The 25,065-nt window shown below is 32.4% G+C and overlaps 2 protein-coding genes across 2 annotated transcripts; both read left to right on the forward strand.

Moving 5' to 3' along the window:
* Positions 1–7,637: 7,637 nt before the first annotated feature.
* On the forward strand, positions 7,638–10,775 carry LOC146956653 (WAT1-related protein At5g07050-like). Its single transcript, XM_085730389.1, has 7 exons — positions 7,638–7,955; positions 8,176–8,238; positions 8,308–8,424; positions 8,552–8,786; positions 9,856–10,017; positions 10,110–10,261; positions 10,366–10,775. The coding sequence occupies exons 1-7, from the start codon at positions 7,750–7,752 to the stop codon at positions 10,502–10,504; spliced, it is 1,074 nt and encodes a 357-aa protein (XP_085586515.1). The 5' UTR covers positions 7,638–7,749; the 3' UTR covers positions 10,505–10,775.
* A 10,587-nt stretch (positions 10,776–21,362) lies between these two features.
* LOC146956654 (WAT1-related protein At5g07050-like) lies at positions 21,363–24,582 on the forward strand. Its single transcript, XM_085730378.1, has 7 exons — positions 21,363–21,596; positions 21,803–21,865; positions 21,947–22,063; positions 22,194–22,428; positions 23,520–23,681; positions 23,774–23,925; positions 24,079–24,582. Exons 1-7 carry the CDS (start codon positions 21,400–21,402, stop codon positions 24,197–24,199), a joined length of 1,047 nt encoding a protein of 348 aa, XP_085586504.1. The 5' UTR covers positions 21,363–21,399; the 3' UTR covers positions 24,200–24,582.
* The last annotated feature ends 483 nt before the right edge of the window (positions 24,583–25,065 follow it).

Raw genomic sequence — 25,065 nt, forward strand, 5'->3', positions numbered from 1 at the left:
ATTATATTTTTATTTTCTCTCTCTATTGTTTTAATTTCCGGGTCAATATATATTTTTATTTGTAAATTTATGGTTGTCCCAACAGTGGTCTCACAAATAAACACATTTCATTGAGTTTTGTGGATAGGGGCTTTTTTTTCTAAGCAAGAGTCTTAAGGTTATTAATAGGTTTATTCTCATATTAGAAAATGCATTGTTTTATGAAAGAAAAAGGGGAAATCCAAGTATGCCGGGTGGGAACCTAATAGGTAGTATTGACTTGGATCCTGAGAGTGTGTTTCTCCTCAAGGTCTCAGGTTCGATTCTCTCTGGTGCTAATTTCTCTGGTGCTAATTTAGCTTTGAAAAAAAAATAAAAATTTACGTTGATTCAATTTTTTTTTTTTATTGTTTTTTAACTTCTCACATTCATCAACTCCACATCTCATATTCTCACGATCCTTTCTAATTCTGCAACTTTTACTTTGTGTCTTCACTCTTTATGTTTGGTTTATTTCTTCTTTTTTTTTTTTTAAAAAAGTTTGGTTTATTTCTTATCCTCCTTTCAACCAAATCACTTTTGAAGAACTCTTAAAGCTAAAGCAATTTTTATCATCTGGTTTGAAAATTTGAATTGATTATACGTAATTGTAAATCTATCTTTGAACAATATTATGTCAAATTTAGTGTTGAGTTTGCGAGGAGAAAAACAAATGAAGCAACCCATAGAATAGTTAAGGTGGTCACATTTTCAGCTAGTTTTCAGATTTTGGTAGAAATACCAAATTGTTGAACACATTTTCAATAATGAAATGATATAAACTTCTCTCTTTAAAAAAAAATGGACTAAAATTAGTGCCGACGTCCGTCAGGATATTCACACAGCTTATAACTTCATGTATTTTGTTTATGATTTTGATTCCAATCATGTAGGAAAAATGTACATATTTAACTTTGTGGACCAGAAACATAGTTCTCTTAAAAAATAGTATGTGTGAAAAGTGTAGACGTATTTTTTCGAACGAATTGGATTCTCTATGGCTGGTTTTTAAATTGCACCGTGCAGTTCCAATTTGATGGTAATAGTAATAGTTTCTCAACAAGTTGTTTATCTATAAAATGAAACTTCTTCAACAAGGATCACCAGCAGTTTATACCTGAACTGCATATGATTCCAATTGTTTTTTCTAAAGTTAACAATATATGCCTGCAATGCAGATGATAGGACGAAATCATAGCGTATCAGAGTGATTTTATGCTACGAACCCAAGAATTGAATTCTCAAGAAATATCAGATATCATGAAAGATACATGTATAAGGGGTTTTTTTTTTTTTTTTTGTGGTGACCGAAGTTTGAACCGGAACTTACGTATACATGTATACCTTCAGTTTGGTTTGAAACAATTCAGTTCAATTCAAAATGCAAACAGTTCAGTTAAGTTCAGTTATTTTAAATTTAACAAACAGTTCAATTTTCATCCCAAACCGAACCATGCCCACCCCAGCTAACATGGTGTCTAATTTAAGCATATCATAGATATCTAGCCAAAGAAAGGAATAGGACCCTATTTACTAAAGATGTAGATGTTATGAATCAAGCATTACTATTAAATCAAGCTTCCCCAAGTGGATTGTGTCATGCTTAAACAAATGCAATACAGCCCAGAGCATAATTTTTATTTTTTAAGAAACTAAAATGAAATATATTAACAACCGCGGTAAACGTTTCTCAGTATAAGGTGTACCATGGAATCCACCCCAAGAAACAAGTCGTCAATACAAAGTATATATAAATAAAGGTCAGTCGAAACCCAAACAAATCAAAGGGTCCGACCACCATCTCTGCGAACCGTACACAAATGTGGCATTATTAGCTTTTAGCCACCAAAGCGAACGAAGCTTTTAGCCCAGAGCATAAAATTTGTTAGCATTTTATATATTTTCTACAACTAGTATAACTTTGAGATAATCATCTGCCCTGTCTGATTCCAATAACCACCAATGGCTTGTAAATAATTAAGGAAAGAAAATACCACTAACACAAATATTTAGACAATGATGATTCTCCAAATGTGCCCATCAGACGAGTTTCAAATGTATATATCAAATTCTCTCAAAAAAAAAATGTATATATCAAATATTCATAGTATAAATACCCATTAAGACTAAAAACTCTCCAAATGTGCCCTTCTTTTCTCGCATCTGTCAATTTTTGCATAACATCCCAACTTGGCAGATGACTAAAAATGTCAAAGCAAATCAAACGCACAATTTTTTTTTTTGAAGGATCAAACGCACAAATACCCATTTAGACTTTGGGTATAGATAAACAACTTAATTAAATGCTTATGGTATACATACTTATCATATAAACGTTTATGTGTAAGTTCTTTCTATAGCTAAAAATAAAATAAGTTAAACTATTTTCATATAAGTTATTTTCATAAATTATATGTTGAGCTTATGGAAATAAGATGAAAACAACTTATAGGCATGTCACAATTTCTATAAGCTCTCCCAAATGCTTATAATTTATAACAATGTATAAACTCAAATAAGTGCATCCAAATATACTCTTGAACTCATGGCCTTGTAAATTTAGATAATCAAACAACTACAAAACATTTAAGCATATAAACATCATCAAACACCCAAAGTGTCTTAGTCAGAAAGTGAAAAATATTGGAAAAATCAAGTACCACGTTGATGCCTGATTAGAGTTTATAAAGAGTGAAACTCTTCACACCTTTGATAAGTGAAGATTTCATTATCCTCAACACAGCAGTAAGTATGTTGGTTTTTATCAAAAATAAATATCGAATCCACAAGGACCGTGCAATACTAAAATCGATCAACAAATATTATTATTTTGATTACAAAAAGATGGATTGTTTCTGCATAAATTAGTCTTTGCAGTTTAAATAATAAAACAAAAATAGAAAGATTATATTGTCGAGATTAAGATTTGTTAATTAATAGTTAATAGAGATACTAAAACCGATCAACAAATATTATTATTTTGTGTATGAAAAGACCAATTAGTTGTGCATAAATTGGTCTTTGTAGTTTAAATAATAAAACAAGAATGGAAATATTATATTGTCGGGATTAAGATTCATTATTTCCTTGATCGATTATATACTCAATTCAACTATATCTTCATCTATCCCTCATCGTACGTTGACATGCACGTCTAACGACACAAAATCTATTATATCAATCGACTTCCAATAATAACCGATTGATTTAATAACATATTACCGGAGTTTATATGAATGCAAACCTAAGACATGTCTAGGCATTAGCGTCTATACATAATTTAGACTCATGATAACAACACTTGATCCCAAAAATAGAGGATTAGTTAGATAAACATAACCTTACAATAAAAACAAAAAGAAAGAAGATTTAACGTCGAAGCCGATTACTCATTCTCATCAGTCACATCTATCTCTTCCTTTCTTGCTTTTGAACTCTTTGAATATTTGCATAGAACCCAAAATGTGTATGTCTGAAACATAATCCACCATAAGTCAAATCCAAACTTCTATTTATACCAATGGTCATTCTTTCTTCAATCTTGGGTTTATTCTTTTCTTAACTCACAACCGCCCTTCCTTTTGCGTTCTAGCTGTCTTTTTATCTCATATGTTGTAATCTTCATAGGTTGAGCTTTATTTTTGCAGCATTTGTTAACAACATATCACGTAGTCACTTGCTTTTATTTGCTTTATCTTTATGAATTTGTTATATATATATATATATATATATATATATATATATATATATATATATATATTCATTAGGCAAATTCAGCTCGCTAATGACTCGAGGTTTCTTCAAATAGACGGAAATATTAGCTTATGCAACATGTCACTAAAATCACCTTAATTTGCTAGACAAAATGTAGAGTTCATAGCGAATCTACTCTTGCAATTTTCTTTAAACTCTCTGAAATTCCATGCTTTGAGCTCGCTCTTGCTCGACTAGCGTTTTTTTGTTTTAATCATTTTTGGCATTTTAGCTAAAAACCCTACATAATTGAAGAGAAATAAGTAAAATAAACTTAACCTGCTTAAAACTATAAATATTATGTATCTATAATAAATTGAGGGTTTTTATATAAATTAATTGTCAAAAAAGTTTAATAAGTGCTATTGAATTTGACACTTATCAACCTTACAAAACCGTTTTGTAACGACGTGTGAAGTCCAATTTAAAAACATAATATGCTATTAGAGCCAAACAATTTAAACAACTCATTGTTTATATCCACACACTAAAACTCAATAGCATTGGATCCAATTGTACAATAAAACCTTAATCAAAATCCACTATAGTTTGTCATCAACATAACCAATATTTCCTACTCATTACATCACCAAAAATCTATTGCCCTAGCAAAATCAAAAGTTGTAACAACTAAATTCATAAATCACAATTTTAGTGATAGAGTTGCTTCCTAAACTTAATCTAATTTAAACAAGGTTGAATTAAATGTACCAATCGAATCAACGTGTAAAACCATTGCGGAATTTGGAAAAAAAAAAAAAAAACTCTTGGCACTATCCATTTTGATTCAATTTTTAAAACATGGGCTATTGGACAGCAAAAACTCAAATGATTCCCCTGCCTGAACACACAAAATATTTCTAGGAAAACGACATACCATGTGTTCAATTTGGCGACATATGCTTTTGAGAAACAAAGAATCGCAAAAAAGAATAAACAAAGAATTTATTCTCTAGTTCATATAGCAAAAAAAATCAATTAATTTTATACATAGAAATTGAGTAAATATATTGGTTAAAAATTTGAGTAAATATCAATAAAGAATTTATTCTCTAGTTCATGAAAGGAAAGTCTCATGCCTCCTATGTGCTATTCAATGGACAATTGTGCATATTGCTTCCGATGTGACTTTTGAGTTGGATTCAAAGTTGAGGACAAGACCAAGATTAGGATAACAAAGTTGAACTTAAACTATTATTTTAACGGTCATTTTAACATGTATCATAAGGATACATATTAAGGATTTAACAAATAGCAATTATTTATTGGAATTTATTTCTTTCAATTTTAACACAATTTTCAGTACTTAATTTATATTTTTTTATACTATCATATGCCCTTATTTTAAGTTGTGGGAGATTTTTTTTCTTCTCTTTTTTAGAAGGAAAGTCTAGTAGTTGCTTATGCCTTAAGGTTCGTTTGGTTCAACGGAGGCACGAGAGAGGATAGATTTTAATAGAGGGGAAAGGAAATGAGAGGATGTGATGTATTTTAATTAAATATATGTTTTTTAAGAAGGCAAAATGAAATATATTAATATCAGAAAAGCATTATTCCTAGCACAAGAATTAACAGAGAAGAACACTAAAATGTAAACAACAGTAGCAGTGGGATATAGAGACCGACAAGAATCACAAAAGGACAAATTAACCAATGTCAAGACAAACAAAAGGAGTAAGCCACCAACTATGATAGCCAAAAACAAAAATAGCATATTTTGCTTTCAGCCACAAAAAAAAAAAAAATTAATTTTATCCATAAGTTGATGAGACGAAATTGTCTTATTTTTAAAAATTCTGCTATTCCGTTCACTCCAAATTATCCAAACATAAGAGAGCCAAACTAAATGCATCATGGATCGACGAGCTTTTGAGACACTGATGGAAAATATGTTTGGTTCAAAAAAGTTGAGAGGAAAAAAATAATTTTAATCAAATATATATTTAGTTCATGAGGATAGGGATTTGTAACTAAATTATTATATTACCCTTAAAATTTTACGGATAGGGATTTGTAACTAAATTATTATATTACCCTTAAAATTTTACAAAATTCGTATAGCTCACGAATTTGACTATGTAACAACTTTTAGCTAGATGAGATAGTCTTCATAAAAAGGGTAAGACAAAAAATAAGTATTCCCAAGAAGTTAAGGAAGAAAAATAAGTATAACTCACGAATTCTACTATATAATGAGATTTATCAACACAAGCTAAAGAGAGAAAAAAATTAACGCAGACCTCAGAAACAAAGTGTTGGAAGAAAAGATATAACATGAAAAGAAAAACAAAAGGTTAAGGAATGGAAAAATAAACAAGTGTGATAGGATTTTAACTGTTGATTCGATTTACGTAAAAACTATTTTTACATGAAAAGTCAAGGATATAATGGTTGATTTGCTTTTAAAAAAATCGTTGTTGCAGTTTTTACTTAAAAATTAATATGAAAAAAAAGTGAAGGAATAGGATGAAAAAAATAAACAAGTGTGATTTTTTTTTTTTATAGGGAAAATAAACATGTGTGATGGAATTTTAGTGATTACGTAAAGAAATTGGAAAACAGAAATAAGCTAAAAAAATAAAGTTGAAGGTAATTTTAAATTTTAATAAATAATTAAGGGTGATATAGTCAACATATTTATTATTTTAATTGTTCACACAAGAAATTTTATGTTAAAGTAATAAAATTAATATGTAACGATGGTGCAAGATGATTTTTTTAAGGATAAATGTTAGTATTATGCTAAAAGAGACATTTAATTATGATCACTTTATTCATCTTAATCGATGAAATTTTAGCTTTAGACTACTTTAAAAAAAATAACAAGAAAATTATTAATAAGCAATTACAATTTTAACGTTTTATAATTAATTAAGTTAATGTTCAAACTTTTAGTTGATGTGGTGAAGGTTTGAGACCAAAAAATGTGTTCTTCTGTGGGTCTCAATTAAGAAGTGTGTTGCTTTATAGGTCACAAGTTCAAAATCCACACGTGACAACAATTCATTTTTTGACAAGTCCTAACATAGCTTTGTACCGATTTCAATTGAACCCATAAGCTAATGGACGGCATGATTAGTCGTCCATATTAATCAATCTTTGAATCAAATACCAAATTATTTTTAAAAAAATAATGTCATAACGTTTTAAACATTGAAAGGTCTTTTATCAACAAATAAAAAACATTCAATGGCCTTTAATCAACAAAAAAACATTCGAAAGCAGCTATATGTGTCTATTTTTCTTTTGATAAAAGATAGCTATGTGTCTTTCAATGTGCAGCAAGTTGGCAACGGTGCAAGGTTTTTTTTAAAAGAAAATAATTACGAAAGGAGATATTTTATTAATCACAATAACATTGATGATCATTATAACGATCTCAGATGAGATTCGTTTTTGATATTACAAAGTTAAGTTTTAACCATTAAGTTAACACCTCTTGAACGCAAGGGTATTCAAATTTGATGAAGCAATCTATATTAAAATTTCAAATATATATAATGCAACCAAACACATTTATAACCACTTTACACCTTTGGTAAAATAAAAATATAATAAATTTATTTGACTGGTAAAGGATTTGAACTCTTAAAATAAATGATCGAGAATTCGATCTCGAACTGCTTAAAAGATGGTGAAAATTTTGTGCTTAAAACATTGTAACCAAAAAAATATTTAGTAACTAAATTAATTTTGATTTAAGCAAAATGATGTAAGCAATCAAATTTAATTTAAATTAATAAAATACTTATGAAGTAATACAACACTTTACATGTCTATTCTGAAGTCATAGTCAGGAATAAAATGTGTTTAGGAATCACATTCAATCACCCTTTATATGCATTCAGGAATCACATTCAATCCCCACAAAAAATAAAGTTATCACCACCAAAAATGGAATTAAGTTGTATATATAATGTGCATGCGTTGAGCCTCTAAATAAGTGCAGAAAAGAAACATCATCACATCACTAAACTTATGGAGCAAAAAATATTTTCTCTTCTGCTTGTATACAAAGAGTTCAAGCCACACCTGCTCATGGTCTTAACCCAAGTTGGCTATACTTTAATATTTTTTATCACTGAAGCTTCGTTCAATCATGGAATGAGTCCTTATGTTTATGTTACGTACCGGCACGTTGTTGCCGGGGTTGTGATGTTTCCTTTTGCATACTTTCTGGAGAGGTACATGTACATTCAAATGCATACAAGTTCTTATCTGTAGTTTTTATTATGGTAGTATGATCACACTTGAATTAATTTGTTTGTAATAAATAAAAGGTCATGCTAACCAGTGTCCCAAGACACTGGTTAAGGACACCATAAATAAACAATTGATTTTGGTATAATAATAAATGATAGAACATTCATTACTTGATGAAGATTGTACTTGTTTTTCTTGCAGAAGTGTAAGACCAAAGCTTACAATTGCTCTTTTTGTGGAGATTTTTGTGCTTGCAGCATTAGGGTAAGAACAAATAAAAAAATTGCAGGATTAGTTTTAAGATAATTTTATAATTTTAACATAATATTGCAGGATCAGTTTGTCTATAAATTTGTACTTTGCAAGCTTGAAGTATACTTCTCCAACATTTCTTGCTTCCATGTACAACACCATAGCTTCCCTAACTTTCATTATTGCAGTGGCGCTCAGGTTTAAAACTCTTTAAATAATGGTTTGAGTTAAATATATTTTTAATCTCTATAATTTTTATTTTATTTTGTTTTTAGTCCCTCTATACACTTTCAGTCTCCATAATTTTCAGTTGACTAAAATGCAGGTATGAGGTTATTGATCTTCGAAATCCACGTGGCATGGCAAAAGTACTTGGGACCTTGATCTCCTTAGCCGGTGTTATGACCATGACACTATACAAAGGACCTATAATGAGAAATTTGTGGGGTCCTCTCATCCATATTCAACAGAAAAGTGCTTCTATCAATGAGAGTTGGTTAAAGGGTTCCCTTGTTACAATTTTATGTTGTGTCACAACTTCTATAGGCTACATTATGCAGGTTCTCATCTTAACTCATTACTAGTTTTTAGTTGGCAAATTCTAACAAGTAATTTAAAAGGAAACTCATTAAATATTAAAAGTAGAAAATCTTCATCAGAAATACAAAATTGGTATTATCTATTTTCAATGGTGCATTTTTCAATTTTTATTATTTTTATTTTGTTTTTTAACCGTATCATAATGATACTTGTTAGCATGCGTCCTTATATGTTTTATGCAAACATTTTACGTCATACATGAAGAAAGTAGACCGGTTTAAGAGTAAGGTCAGTGGCGGAGCTAGAAAAAAAAAAGTTCGGGTGGACCACTAAAATATTATAATATATAAACATAAATTAAAGTTGTAATAAACATTAAGCACGAAGTTGAAATGACGAAGTTTGACTAAAAAGTTAGGGTGGATACTTATATAATTACATATTTTACAACTACTATAAATTATGAAACTTTTTTGTACTGCACAACTGTTAACTAGAGAATTTTAGGACAATATGCGGGAGATTTGAAACCCATGCAAATTTGAAGGTCTACAAACCTCTGCTAACATGCCAAGTATAAGCATCACATATAAATCACGTATGCCACTTTTGAAATCGCCGAAAATTAAAACCGTTAAAAAATTGTTTAAAGTCTTGCAAAATAGTAGACCTATAATTGAATTATTTAAATTTTTTGGGTGGGCCACTACACTACTTTGTGGGAATTTGAATCAATTAGAACCCTAAAACCGACACAAAATTGTATAAAACTTCGTAAAATAGACTTATAGTCGTTAATTTTTCCGAGTGGGCGGCCCACCCTAGCCCATAAAAGGCTCCGCCTCTGAGGTCAGGCAAAACCCTATTTTCGACCCTAATCCACCTCTCTCAGCTCCTACACAATCCACTAATTTCATGGTCTAATCTTCATTTTACTATTTGAGAAAAATTGCTCATATAAAGTCTCATCCTATGATTTGTTTCCAGTTTTAAACCTAAACTTGACTTGGACCGCGGCTAAAAGATATTATACTTGTTCACTCTGAAATCATTACAACTCTAATATGTTGCTTGTAATTGGATATTCAGGCATCCACTCTAAAAAGATACCCTGCTCAATTATCACTCACTACATGGATGTGCTTTATGGGAGCAGTACAATCAGCTGTTTTCACAATAATAGTAGAGCATAATAACCCTTCAGCATGGATTATAGGATTCAACATTGACTTGTGGTCCATAATATATGGGGTAAAGTATCTTACCAAATACAATGTCTTTGTTATAGAAGTGTTACCAAAACAAGAGTTCTAACTTTATATATCAATCATTATCAATGATAGGGAATTTTTGTTGCTGGTTTGTTGACGTACATTCAACTGTGGTGCACTGAGAAAAAAGGACCTGTTTTTGTTACAGTCTTTAACCCTCTTTCAACCATATTTGTGGCAATTCTAGCATACTTTGTCCTTGGTGAAAATTTTTATTTGGGCAGGTAAAACTTTTCACTTACAATGTATCAAAATTTAATTCTTCCAAAATTTACTATCTTGAATAATTAATTAAGGTTCTGAAATTTGCTTCTCAAATAATTTTCAGCCTCATAGGTGCATTTATTGTCATCATGGGTTTGTATTTGTTGCTGTGGGGGAAAGAAGGAGACAAAGAGGTTGATTTCAAGACCAAACAGTGCAATAGTAGTGAAGACCAACAACTTGAAGTGTATGCATCCAAGTGAGAATAAGATGAAATTTGTATATCATGATGAGGATTTGTAGGCTATTTCTAGCAATAATTTTTTTTTTTTCCAAAGCAAGGCTTATTCCAAATTTCATATCTAGACCAACAAAAGCTCTAGCAATACAAAACTAAATATTAGGATGGTTCCGGTTATTCAAGCAATTAAGAATTTGACATTAACCGAAACAATAGAAACAGAAATTGTAAAAAAATTGTATTTGGTTCGGATGTATTCGAATCATTTTCTTATTTATTGGCACGTTTTGGTTCGGTTTGCGGTTTTTATTTCATCAACATAACCAAACCAAAGTTCAACATAAGAAAAACACTAATTAAACATGTCACTTAAACCAATACTCATAGAAACTCAATGAAAACTTTTATAAAATGATATTTTTGTTTTCTTTTGTTAAGTTTCTTCTTTGCTTTTTATTATTTCAAAAATGTATTTACGTGCTACTTGAACTTTTAGAGAATGATAAAATCTCAGTCTTTTGCATTTCTTACAAAATAGGATTATTTTTGGTCCACGTTCTTGATTTGGTCTATGTTGTTGGATGAGAATGAAAGTGTAATGTTTGAAAATATTGCTGAAAATATGTGTTGTTTTAGCTTTTTAACTTGATTTTAATATTAGAAACAAAATTGTATTGTCTCGGAAAAAATCGCATCAACCGATCCAACCCAAACCACATTGAATTGGTTCGAGTTTTCTTTTAAAAGTCAACCAAACCGGCCACATGATTTTTCATCTTGCAGATGACTTTTAACCTCAAAATCAAACCAAACCACACCACAAACACCTAATATTACTGTCTTTGGCTTTGCCTCTTCAAATTGAAGCTCTTTGAGTAACTGTTTCAAACAAATGAGCTCACATGTCACTTATGACATGATCTTGTATTTGTCTCGGCGCTGAATCTAGCAACTACATTTTATTTTTTACTTTCCAAGATACAAAGTTCTCTCCAACACGTACACAATACCCAAAAGTGGATTGTCTATCAATGGTTGAGTCTGTCCAATCAGCACTTGACTTACCAATTATTTAGGTATGTCCTCTATATTCATAAATGATACATTTTTCTGGAGAACATTGGATATATTCCAGAATCCATAGTACAACATCCATGTGTTCTTGGAAAGGATAATTCAAGAAATGGCTTACCCCACTAACTGCAAAGAAAATGTTTGGACGAGTGACTGTGAGATAGCTCAATTTCCCAACTAATCTCCTATGTCTCCCATGAATATAACAGAGGCCTCCTGATTAGATAGGAGTTTGACATTTGGATCCATATAGGAGTATCAATTGGTTTCGAATTGAATAGACATTTTCTTCAAAAATATCCATGGCGTATTTTCTTTGTGAATTGCAAGACCATCATTGAATTGGCTATCATCATTGAATTGGTTGTACCGCGAATGCAAAGGAACTCTGTTTTGGATGTTGCACGTGATGGTGAGAAAAAGGAGGTCTAAAGTTTCTTTTTCGGAAAATTTGAGAGGGCGAGTCACGCAGAACATGATATTTGCGTGATTTCATATAGGCAAGAACCAATCAAAAGTACATACAATGATCCATTAAATGGTTGGAACGATACTCTGACATCCCATGTGTACTGTATTTAGCACATTGCACATAATTTTATCCTAGCGGTCATGGATTGAGAACTTTGGAAGCAAGTTGTCATAATTTTTTTCTCCATAAATTATCTAATTATTTTTTAGGATATATTGATCACTCAGTTCCTTAAATTAATTCTTTGTTTTAAAGTGTACTCGTCATAACTATTAAAAGTCTCAATTCGGTCCCTTGTCTTTGCTTCAAATTGAAATATGGAACATGATTTGAATATTAGGTGGAATTTTCGATGTAAATATCACCCCCCGTTTTCAGGCAGGTGCCATGGAGAAGGACATGAGAGTTGAAAATAGGATTGAACTTTGCATTTTTTTTTCTTTGTTGTTGCTTGGAGATATTAAAAGAGGGAGAAATGGGTTGTTCAGAAACACTACATCTTCAATGGAAAAAAATGATAAAATTTTAATCATAAATTACTTAGAAGGTCATACAGTAATTGGTGATTTTTTTTGGCGACGGATCTTTAGCGCTTTTTTTTATATAGAATGCGAATTTTAACACTATTGTTGTACAAAAAACAAAATAGCACTATATGACCTTGTAATATACGTCAAATCTGAAATATGACTTTGTAATAAATTAAACACAGATTCTAACTCTATAATTTGAGATTTTTTTTCTAGTTTTACCCTCCAATTTTTTTCTTGTAGACACAAAATCCAGAAAAGTGACCTAAAACTTAAATTGATTCATGATTTTTGAAGGCATTTTAACGTTAAAAATATTATATTTCATATAAAAATAAAAATTTTCGACAAGGGACAAATTAATTATGAATTTTTAAAGCGTAAAAAACTCAAAAATCAAAACAAAGTAAACTTCAACGTAGAATTTTAATTTTAAGCTAGTTTTTTTTTTTTGAATGAAATCTATGGAAAATACATATAAGGGATCTGAATGTTTTTATAGCATTCCGAAATAGTTTCGATTTATTTTGATTTTTCGATCTAAACGTGCAAAATTGCAATTTTGTTCCGAGTAAACATATATTCGCAAGTCAAATTTTGTTTCCTAATTTTTCTAGCATGTTGATAACATCATAATAACCTCCACCACAAAATTTGGTATTTTTAAATTAGGGATGAATTAATTATGAATTTTCCCCGTAATTATAAATTTCTTAAACAATTCATAATTAATTATTCCCACTTTTAAAAACTCTAGAACTTCATGGTGAATGTTCTTATCATGTTCTAAGCATGCTTACAAAATCGGGGAACAAAATTTGACCCGTGAGTATATGCTTGCGTGGAATAAAATTGCAATTTTGCACGTTTAGGTCGAAAAATCAAAATAAATCGAAACTTTTTTAGAGTGCTATGAAACTTTGCATATCCTTTCTAAGTACTTTTATAGATATCTATTAAAAAAAATTCAGCTCAAAATTAGATTTCTAGGTCGAGGTTTACATTATTTCTTTTTTTGAGTTTTTTGAGTTTTATTTTTTACTCAGTCAATTTTCAGACTTAATGTTTATATATTACATGCTCAATTCAATAGAAATAGCTTCGATAAATGTGATATTCTATATAGACTCTTTGCTCTTTCGCACTCTGACAGGCTATATATAAAGTTCTATCTCTAATGTTTTATGGGCTTGCTCTAACATTTAGACTATATAAAAAAAATACTTAAATTTTTTGACTCATTAGAAATCCTTAATTAAAAAATATAAATACTTTTGTAGTCTATAAAATTTTAACTAATCACTTGCTCGAACATAACAAAATAGTTTGAAATATTTGATGGTATTGTCGAGTGTGTTTGGATAAGGTATGTTTTGAGATAATGTACTTTTTTTTAAGAAATTCAAATCTTTTTTGGCAAATTTTATTGTTTGGATGATATTTTGAAGAATTTTCAAAATGATTGAAATTTATAAAATATTTTGTCCAAGTTAAATTTAAGAATTTTAAATTATACCTAAAAGATATGAATTTCAAAATCTTCTTATGATTTTTTTATAAAATTTTGCAGTTTGGTCCTCATATTTTTCAAAATTTGTAAATTGACCCATAAAATTACAAATTACAAATTTTTAAAAATTACAAATTGACCCATATTTCTCAAATTTACTCCTCAAATTACAAATTGACCCCTATTTTTTAGTTTTGAATGTTGGCCCAAAAATTTCAAAATTTATAAAAGTGACTCAAAAATAATAACAATGAAAGGCTGTAACACCCACGTCGTGGCTTTCGATATCCCGCTAGGTGGATACGAAAGGTTCCCGACCTAAGGGGAACGGTTTAAGCCGCAAGGGACCCCCACGACAATAGTAGGAACCGAAACACATCGGAATGAGAGGGATCCGGAGGCCGTGTAGGTATGGGACTACATGGTTGAAGGAAGGCTTATAAGAATTGTTAGGTACTACCCATATCAACAAGATGCATCTTCTTTTCGGGAGCTCAATCCATAGGAACTCCACAGTTAAGCGTGCTTGGCTTGGAGTAGTACTAGGATGGGTGACCTACCGGGAAGTTTCCCGGTAAGCATGTGAGTGAGGACAAAGCATGCTGAAAGGACTCGTGTTGGTTTGTGGGGTTAGTCGGCAATCCTGTAAGCAGTCTGGGATGTTACACTTGGTATCAGAGCAGACCTCTCCCAGTACGGTGTGATTCGGGGACGAACCAGGCGGAAGCTGGTGGGCATGTAACACCCACGTCGTGGCTTTCGATATCCCGCTAGGTGGATACGAAAGGTTCCCGACCTAAGGGGAACGGTTTAAGCCGCAAGGGACCCCCACGACAATAGTAGGAACCGAAACACATCGGAATGAGAGGGATCCGGAGGCCGTGTAGGTATGGGACTACATGGTTGAAGGAAGGCTTATAAGAATTGTTAGGTACTACCCATATCAACAAGATGCATCTTCTTTTCGGGAGCTCAATCCATAGGAACTCCACAGTTAAGCGTGCTTGGTGATAGACGTTTGGCAAGTGCACCAAATACTATCGAAGTAGTAAAAATATCGATCCCACGAGGACTGTTTTAACTTCAATAATTCAATCGCGTTATAAGAATAGGATGTGTAAAAGTTTATTTTTGGTTTGCCACTAGGCAGTAGATTTGGTTTGATTTTACGAAATCAAATAAAAGAAATAAAGTTGATTAAGAAAATATGGAGAGAGAGATGAGATCAGGTCTGTCGAATCCTCTATGTTTCCCCTAATTGGTTACTGCACCTATTATTACTAATGATTCTCTAGTTTCACGATAGTTAACAAATTAGCCCTAATCAATCCCTTGAGTTAGGACCCTCTTTTTAAACTACAGCCCCTAATTCCTTAGGTGGTCTAATAATCATCAAAGGTTTAAGCACGTTAACCTAATATCACTAACAAACGATTATCCATTCCTAGACTAACCATGTTTATTAGAACAATTTAATTAGGTCTAAGTCGAAAGCTATGGTCAGTAGTCATTCGTTCTCACAAAATCATGTTTATATTTGATCAGGATATAAAAAGCATTAAGAACAATTGAATTGAATGAAAACTAGAATATCATTAATAAGTAATAGAGTTTCACAGCAACATGTATCAATTAGGGTTACATAGATTCATCTCTGACCTAATCTCTGAGAGATTTAGCTACTCATAATCGAGTTTACAAATAGCATAATCAATGAAATAATTAAAACATACATGAATTGGTAAAAGGATGAAGAAATCGCCCTTCTAGCCGTCTCTGATGTCTCAAAATCGCACTTTGCTCTCCAAAATCGTAACCCCTGTTCGTCAGATTGAGTGCAGTATTTATAGAAGTCATGGGCCTGACCCGTCAAAATCGCGCCGCGCCATGTATATAGGCGTGCCGCGATTTCCCTCAAACAGGGAGGATGTAATTTTGCTTCAAAAATCGCAGCACGGCTTGAAATTGGCGTGGCGCGATTTCCTTCGAACAGACTTCAATATTTAAGCTTTTTGCACTCCAGAACAGTATAAATTGCATGAGAACTCTATCAAAATGTCACAATAAGTCCCTAATATTACGTAATGACAGAATGTCATCACAACCCCAAACTTAAACCATTCCTTGTCCTCAAGGAATTTGCTTGCAACAGTGACAAATGACAGTAAAATAACAGTTACCTGACAAAACGATAGTACCCAAAAGTTCATTCTCCTTCTAGCTAAAGATGAGCTAGTTTGACTTGTTCGCATCCACCAATTCACAACTCCTCGCATCAAATTGAAACAGGGTTCTACCAGTCGACATGCAGGTCTACATATTACCATACGCTTGAAAAGTTTCTAAACATCAATCAAAGTCAATATCATTACACACTTTTGAGGTCTTTAGGGTTATAACAGGGCTTAGGTGAAGGTGGGATATATTTGGATAAGTAGGCTACACAAAATTTTAGTTAGGCATTCCTACGGAAGTTAAAGCACAAAATTCAATCCTCTAATCATTCACCTTGTGGAAATACAATCAATGCAAAGGTACTAGAGAACATTTTTAACATTTAGGGACAATCGAGTTTGAAGTTACTCGGATTTTAAATGTTTTGTCCCTTTTTCATCATTCAATTTCTTTTTTTTTTTTTTGATACACCATTTTTGTGTGTATTTTGCATGTCAATTTCATATTTCTTTCATTTTTGTTCTCTTATTCTCTAGTACCCCCACCCCAAACTTAGTTGGTTGCAAATTCCAATAGCAACCCCAAACTTAATCTTTAGCAACATTCTACAATGCCTTAACTCAGAAAATACATTAAGGGACAAGTCCTAAAAGTCTCTAGGCTTGTAATGTAGTTTGTCACCGAACAAAAAGTTCTAATCCTACCGGTTCACAATTGGTTAAGAAAGGATAAATTCAACAAATTAAAACAGGGTAGGCTTCAAAAAGGCTCACAGGACCAAGCACTTTTGCCTCAGTGTGTAATTGACAAAGACCAATCAATAATAGAGAAACAATGCAAGTTCTAGAAATGTAGTTGCATGGAAAACTAATCTAAATATAAGTAAATTGAAAAACAAAATTTGGCAATGAACCTTATGGCTGAGATTTCTGGGAGTATGTGACTACCTAGCAACGCCGTACACTTCGCCTTTGAATCAAGTCACCCCTCCTTTAGAACTTTTGGAATACCGTTTCATCAAACAACTGTTACCAAACTGGAATAGGTCACATGAAACAAAACAAATTCATTAATTAAACAAGTGCAGGAGCAATTACAATAGGGAAATAAGTTCAAGGGACTTCGACATAAAAAGAAGATAAAGAAAATACATCAAAAGAAAAATAACTGAAAATAAAATACAAAGCAGAAAATGCTAATCCATCAGTAGATCAGCCCATGTTCACATCATCATTCGAGTGTCCAGCCCCCGGTGTCCTCAATCCTTCAAAGATGTCATCCCCTTGATCTTGCTCGGTGGCATTGAAATAGTCAGTGATTTCCCTCCTCAGTTTCTCAACCCAACACTCCTCCGGCGGTTGAACATTCAGCAATGCATTAAGGGCTTCAGGGCTGAAATCAATGATCTTGCCCCAAACAAAAGATTGAAAGGGTGTATCGGAAACCCGTGCATTTGCAAAGAATTCGACGATCACGGTTTTGTTGTTCACTTCATCGATCATCTCATTCAACTTCGTCCACCCTCTCCTTCGTAACTCAGCCTCAAAGAACGGATAATTCACAAGCTTTGTGAATTCAAACTTCCTCTCCCCCACAACTTCAAAACTTTTCATGGCTTTGTGGAACTCTTGGGCTTGGTCATTGATAAAATGAATGGCGTTTTCGGGTGGTTCCGATGCGGTACGAGGGCGTTTGGCTTTGCTTATGGATGGCTTGGGGTTGGTGGCTTTCTTTGAGCGGGTGTTTCGTGGATTGGAGGCCATTTGTGGGTAAGGAAGATGGTGAAAAGGAAGTTTTGTGAAGTTTGGGAAAATTATGATGGGTTGTGATGGATTGTGAATGATAATGGTTTGGATTGATGAATTTGTGATTGGATTGTGGTTTGATGATGTTTAGGAAGTGATAAGGTAGATTAAGATGGGAAAAATTCGTGAATGGGAAGTCTAGGGAAATTTTTGGTAGAGAAAACTAGGAAAAATGGAATGAAATTGATGATGAATAGTGAGGTTTTTATAGGCTGAGGGGAAAAATCGCGCTGCGGCCATATACAGGCGCGGCGTGATTTTGTAGAAACAGGGAGTTCTCTCATGCCAAAACTTGTTTTCTTGAAAAATGCCTGAGTCTTATTGAATTTTTGAAAAACTTTTGAAGAGAGAATCATGCAAGACATTAGTACCTTGCATGATTTTCTTGATAGGAGGTACTAGAACAATTTTTCAAAAACTTTCCTGCCTCATATTAAAAAGAAAAGAAAAATATTTTTGTGTTTTTATTTTTGAAAGCAATAAAATCATACCTGAAAATTAAACAGTGGGTTGCCTCCCACCCAGCGCTTTCTTTTACGTCATTGAGCTTGACGCTTCAACCACTGTTAGGGTGGCAAATATGTCAGAAAGAATATATCATCCTTCTTCTTCCTCTTGTTTGGTAGGAATTCCATGAATTTGTAGCAAAGAAGTAGATGCTCCCATGCTCTCACTGTTAAACCTTTAGAGTTTAAGTTCTCCCACCGTAGAGAAGGACGTGCATCCATCTGCACACGAGTGATTTCCTCAACCCCTGTTTGTTCAGACTTCGGGAAAATGTCAGCACTCCTCACTTTTGGATTTTCTTCCACCACAACCTTGTGACACCCAATCTCCATCTGAACCAGCTTCCTCTGAGACTCATGTGCTTTCTCAACAAGATCACCACACTGAACATCAAACTTTTTAAATAAAACTTGATTTGACACCAAGAAATCATCTAAAATATTCTGAAGTTGAGTATTGTAATCGATGTTGATCACCTCTTTCTTCCCTTCACCATCACTACCTGGTTGATTCGCCTCATAATGACCACAACTCGAGATTTTGTTGTCCAAAATTTTGATCTTAAAAGATAGCATATATTTTTCATACTGCAACTTAGCAATCTCTTCTGTGTCATAGAGGAGTAACCTGTCTATCATAGCTGCAAAACTTGGATAAACTTTTCAGTAGCACAGTACAATGAGAAGAAAACAAAGCATAATATTTTTTTTATATATATATACAAAAACATAAAAGACAGAAATCCTAAATAATAACGTAATTGCCTTGTTGAAATAAATCAACAGTCCCCGGCAACGGCGCCAAAAACTTGATAGACGTTTGGCAAGTGCACCAAATACTATCGAAGTAGTAAAAATATCGATCCCACGAGGACTGTTTTAACTTCAATAATTCAATCGCGTTATAAGAATAGGATGTGTAAAAGTTTATTTTTGGTTTGCAACTAGGCAGTAGATTTGGTTTGATTTTACGAAATCAAATAAAAGAAATAAAGTTGATTAAGAAAATATGGAGAGAGAGATGAGATCAGGTCTGTCGAATCCTCTATGTTTCCCCTAATTGGTTACTGCACCTATTATTACTAATGATTCTCTAGTTTCACGATAGTTAACAAATTAGCCCTAATCAATCCCTTGAGTTAGGACCCTCTTTTTAAACTACAGCCCCTAATTCCTTAGGTGGTCTAATAATCATCAAAGGTTTAAGCACGTTAACCTAATATCACTAACAAACGATTATCCATTCCTAGACTAACCATGTTTATTAGAACAATTCAATTAGGTCTAAGTCGAAAGCTATGGTCAGTAGTCATTCGTTCTCACAAAATCATGTTTATATTTGATCAGGATATAAAAAGCATTATGAACAATTGAATTGAATGAAAACTAGAATATCATTAATAAGTAATAGAGTTTCACAGCAACATGTATCAATTAGGGTTACATAGATTCATCTCTGACCTAATCTCTGAGAGATTTAGCTACTCATAATCGAGTTTACAAATAGCATAATCAATGAAATAATTAAAACATACATGAATTGGTAAAAGGATGAAGAAATCGCCCTTCTAGCCGTCTCTGATGTCTCAAAATCGCACTTTGCTCTCCAAAATCGTAACCCCTGTTCGTCAGATTGAGTGCAGTATTTATAGAAGTCATGGGCCTGACCCGTCAAAATCGCGCCGCGCCATGTATATAGGCGTGCCGCGATTTCCCTCAAACAGGGAGGATGTAATTTTGCTTCAAAAATCGCAGCACGGCTTGAAATTGGCGTGGCGCGATTTCCTTCGAACAGACTTCAATATTTAAGCTTTTTGCACTCCAGAACAGTATAAATTGCATGAGAACTCTATCAAAATGTCACAATAAGTCCCTAATATTACGTAATGACAGAATGTCATCACTTGGCTTGGAGTAGTACCGGGAAGTTTCCCGGTAAGCATGTGAGTGAGGACAAAGCATGCTGAAAAGACTCGTGTTGGTTTGTGGGGTTAGTCGGCAATCCTGTAAGCAGTCTGGGATGTTACAAAGGCCTTTTATCAACAAAAAGCAGCCGACTCTTGTCATATAAAATAAAATAAAAAACCCTTCCAAGACAAGCTATGTGTTTCGTTATTAAAATTTTGATTTGATTAAGCAATGTATGTTAAAAAGCACTAAATCTTTTAATGTTTGAAATATAATGCAACCAATTGAGAGTTTCTGGGTTTAAACTCGGTGAAGGTTTCAAGCATAACAATATTCGTGGCCAGCATTGCAAGTTGGATTAGGTCTTGCGAACATATTCATAACCACTTTACATTATAGTAAAACCGATAACCAAGTAGTACACAACTCCTATCTGAACTGACAAAAAATGCTGACATTGTTAGGTCGAATCCCGTGATCGAGATTCGAACCCCAACTGACAACTCCTCTACTTATATGTATGAGTTTTCAATGACTCTTGTCAATTTATCTATTAAAAAAACGATAACTAAATTCCATTCGATTAATAAAATACTTCTGAAATAATACAACACTTTACATGTCTTTCTGAAATAATACAACACATGTCTATTGTGAAGTCGGTACCTAATCAGAAATTTGAGTACATACTTATAATTGGATATTTTTTGAAAGGACTTGTAATGGGAATTTAGTAAACAGGATAATTTATAATGCATTCATGAGTCACATCCAATTAGTAAAGCACATCAACGAATTTTTATATTCCCTAATCAAAACGAATTTTTATATATTCCTTCAACAACAAAAAAAAAAAAAACTAGTTTTTGTATATAATGTGCATGTGTTGAGCTTCTAAATAAGTTCAGAAAAGAAACATCATCACATCACTAAACTTATGGAGCAAAAAATATTTTCTCCTCTTAGAGATTTCAAGCCACACCTGCTCATGCTCCTAACCCAAGTTGGATATACTTTAACATATTTTATCACTGAAGCTTCCTTCAATCATGGAATGAGTCCTTATGTTTATGTTACGTACCGGCACGTTGTTGCCGGGGTTGTGATGTTTCCTTTTGCGTACTTTCTGGAGAGGTACATTTTTCGAACGTATTCAAATTCTTAGTGCGTGTTTGGCCGAACGTAAAATTAACTAGTATTTTAACCCGACCTTTGATATATTTTTAGTTTTATACATATTGCAATTTGTATTGAAAAATTAGTAACAACTGTAATTTGATATAATAATAGATGATAGAACATTCATTACTTGATGAAAATTGTACTTGTTTTTCTTGCAGAAGTGTAAGACCAAAGCTGACATTTGCTCTCTTTGGGGAGATTTTTGTTCTTTCAGTGTTAGGGTAAGAACAATTTTTTTTTTTTAAAAAAAAAAGCAGGATCAGTTTTAACATAATTTGTATAATTTTAAAATATTATTGCAGGATCAGTTTGTCTATCAATTTGTACTTTGCAAGCCTGCAGTATACTTCTCCAACCTTTCTTGCTTCAATGTACAACACTATTGCTTCCCTTACCTTCTTTATTGCAGTGGTGCTAAGGTTTGAAACTCTTTACATGAGTTAAATATGTTTTTAAGTTTCAGAAGTTTTTTTTTTTGTTTGAAGAAGCTAAATTAGCCCACCCAAATTTTCAGAAGATATTGAATGCACAGAGTTGACTAAAATGCAGGTTTGAGATTGTTGATCTTCGAAATCCACGTGGCATAGCAAAAGTACTTGGGACCTTGATCTCCTTAGCTGGTGTTATGACCATGACATTATACAAAGGACCTTTAATGAGAAATTTGTGGGATCCTCTAATCCATATTCAACCAAAAAGTGCTTCTATCAATAAGAGTTGGATAAAGGGTTCACTTCTTACGGTTACATTTTGTGTCACAATTTCTATATCGTACATTATGCAGGTTTTCACTTTAACTCATGACTAGTTTTTAGTTATCAAATGCTAATGAGTAATTTAAAAGGGAAGTCATTAAATATTAAAAAAAAATGTTAACCAGTGCCCTAAGCATTGATTAAGCATTCAAAACAAGCAAGTTTTCATGAAAAAGTTGTGTAATTTAATTGGTCAAAAATAACATCTTAAATTTTCAAGATAAAATTTCTATTTATAGAATCCTTAACCAATGCTCTGAAGACACTGGTTAGCAAGACCCTAAAAAAAAATAGAAAATCTTCATTGGAAGTGCAACATTTGTATTATAAATGTATTGAATGATGCATTTTTCAATGATTATTTTTTTTCGTTTTTTAACCATATCCTAAAAATACTTATTTGGATGTGCCATTATATGTTTTATGCAAACATTTTATATGTCGTGTATAAAGAAAGTAGACCCGGTTTAAGAGTAAGTTAAAATAAGCTTTTACTTTTGGCCTAATCCACCCTCTAACATAGTCCACTAATTTAATGGTCTAGTCTCCATTTTCATATTTGACAAAAGTTTCTCATATAAAATATAGGGATTTAATTTTTCTAACCAATGATCTTCTCACATGTTCTATTTTTTTTTCTTCTGAAAATGTCTTTAGATTTTCGATTTTATAATCCAAAATATTTTTATATATAAGCAACAATCAGAATCTCTTTCATTTAGCAGCTACAATATTTCTTTTAAAAACAACCAAAAAAACAAAGCAAAATGATGAAACATGTCAAATAAAAAAATATGATCAAATAATCCCTAAAATCAAATAAAACTAATGCAAATTTTTTTGAATTTTTCTGAGAATATGAAAAATAAAATTAAAAACAAAAAAATATGTTTAAATGATAGAATAGCTTGAAAACCAGATTTTCGACTATGACACGACGAGAAAAACTAACAATGACTTGAATCACAAAAAGAAGGGTTATAATGGTTAGTATAGTTCTTGAACTGACCCCTCAAATTGGCCCCTACATTTTAGAAATGCGGGGTGAAAAAAATTGTTTGCTATGTTCGTAGTTTAAATAATGGTTTTTGATTCTTATTGCTTGTAATTGGATATTCAGGCATCTACTCTAAAAAGATATCCTGCTCAACTATCACTCACTACATGGATGTGCTTTATGGGAGCAATACAATCAGCAATTTTCACATTAATAGCAGAACGTAATAACCCTTCAGCATGGATTATAGGATTCAACATTGACTTGTGGTCCACAATATATGGGGTTAAGTATCATAACAAGTACAATGAATTTATATAAAAGTTCTTTCAAATCTTAAAGTTCTAACATTATATATCAATCATTATCAATGACAGGGAATTGTTGTTGCTGGTATATTGATGTACATTCTACTATGGTGCACTGAGAAAAAAGGGCCAGTTTTTGTGACAGTGTTTAACCCTCTTTGTACCATTTTTGTGGCAATTCTAGCATACTTTGTCTTTGGTGAAAAACTTTATTTGGGCAGGTAAAATTGTTTAGACCGACAATGTATCAAAGTTAAACTCTTCTAAAAATGACTACTATGAATGCGTAGTTAGTGGACAAGTTTTTCTTAGAAATATAACATTATTTTTTAGCTTAATTGTAGTACTGAATTTTTCCTTTCATCAATTTTCAGCATCATAGGTGCCTTTATTGTGATCATGGGTTTGTATTTGTTGCTGTGGGGGAAAGAAGGTGACAAAGAGGTTGATTTCAAGACCAAAGATATATCGTTGTGCAATAATGACCATCCATAACGCAGACGGCGATTTTGTTATTGGCCGTTTTAGCGCTGGGAAGAAATATCACAGAAAAATGTTACGGCCGCGACACGACGTTTTGGTCGCGACTGACCATTACAGCCCAAAAAAAAAAGAACACAATTTCCAGATCCTAGTCATCACCTCCTTTTTATTTACAGCTCCATTACTCCTTCAATTTCGAGATCTATTCTCCTCCACCCACTCTCTTAATTTTGGTGTTGTTGTGTAAGTGTGTAACATAGATGAAATGAGATTTTAGAGAGAAAAAAAAAGTTGGAACTTTGAGTTTGAGTGTGTCTTTGTGTGAATATGGTTGTGATTTCGGACTATAGAGATGAGATTTTTGGTGTTTATGAATTTGTGGTTGCTTGCTTCAATATTGTGACATCGAAAAAGAAGTAAGAAAGTAAAACCTGGAAAGAATAAAGTGGGGTGAGTGAGAGTAAGTGGTGAAGGTAATTGTGACCACAATCTATAACGCAGACATCAGTAACAGTCAAAATCGTCGACAACCTTAACGCGATTGCGACAGCCACCATTATTTAAAACTTTGCAAGTAACAAAAACAAATAAAATTCTCAATTAAATCTGAAAGAAGGGAGAACAAGATAGTTGCTTATCATAATGTGCAGTTCTTAACTCATTACACACCACAAAATATAAAAATGACAGTTGAATTAGAGAAAATGAAAGGCATATGGTGAAACCGATAGGTTCATCTACAACGTGGAGGTTTCACTGTACAGGCTCCATTTACAAGCTACAACATTAAATTACAAAAGAATATATCAGTGAATATAATCACAAAAGAATATATTAGTGAATATGCTAGAACATAAGAAATTTTTTTGACTAAACGT

The sequence above is a fragment of the Medicago sativa genome, chromosome 1, assembly GCF_051527215.1.
Source record: "Medicago sativa cultivar Bolivia chromosome 1, Bolivia_mono, whole genome shotgun sequence".
Lineage (NCBI taxonomy): Eukaryota > Viridiplantae > Streptophyta > Magnoliopsida > Fabales > Fabaceae > Medicago > Medicago sativa.

What these genes read in the sequence shown, in the direction of transcription:
- LOC146956653 (XM_085730389.1), top strand. Translation starts at nt 7,750, where the DNA reads ATGGAGCAAAAAATATTTTCTCTTCTGCTTGTATACAAAGAGTTCAAG. An exon ending in TGTGGTCCATAATATATGGG is followed by an intron (nt 10,018 to 10,109) that starts GTAAAGTATCTT and finishes TATCAATGATAG; the next exon opens with GGAATTTTTGTTGCTGGTTT. An exon ending in GAAAATTTTTATTTGGGCAG is followed by an intron (nt 10,262 to 10,365) that starts GTAAAACTTTTC and finishes AATAATTTTCAG; the next exon opens with CCTCATAGGTGCATTTATTG.
- LOC146956654 (XM_085730378.1), top strand. Translation starts at nt 21,400, where the DNA reads ATGGAGCAAAAAATATTTTCTCCTCTTAGAGATTTCAAGCCACACCTG. An exon ending in TTTGCGTACTTTCTGGAGAG is followed by an intron (nt 21,597 to 21,802) that starts GTACATTTTTCG and finishes TTTTTCTTGCAG; the next exon opens with AAGTGTAAGACCAAAGCTGA. An exon ending in CTATATCGTACATTATGCAG is followed by an intron (nt 22,429 to 23,519) that starts GTTTTCACTTTA and finishes TTGGATATTCAG; the next exon opens with GCATCTACTCTAAAAAGATA.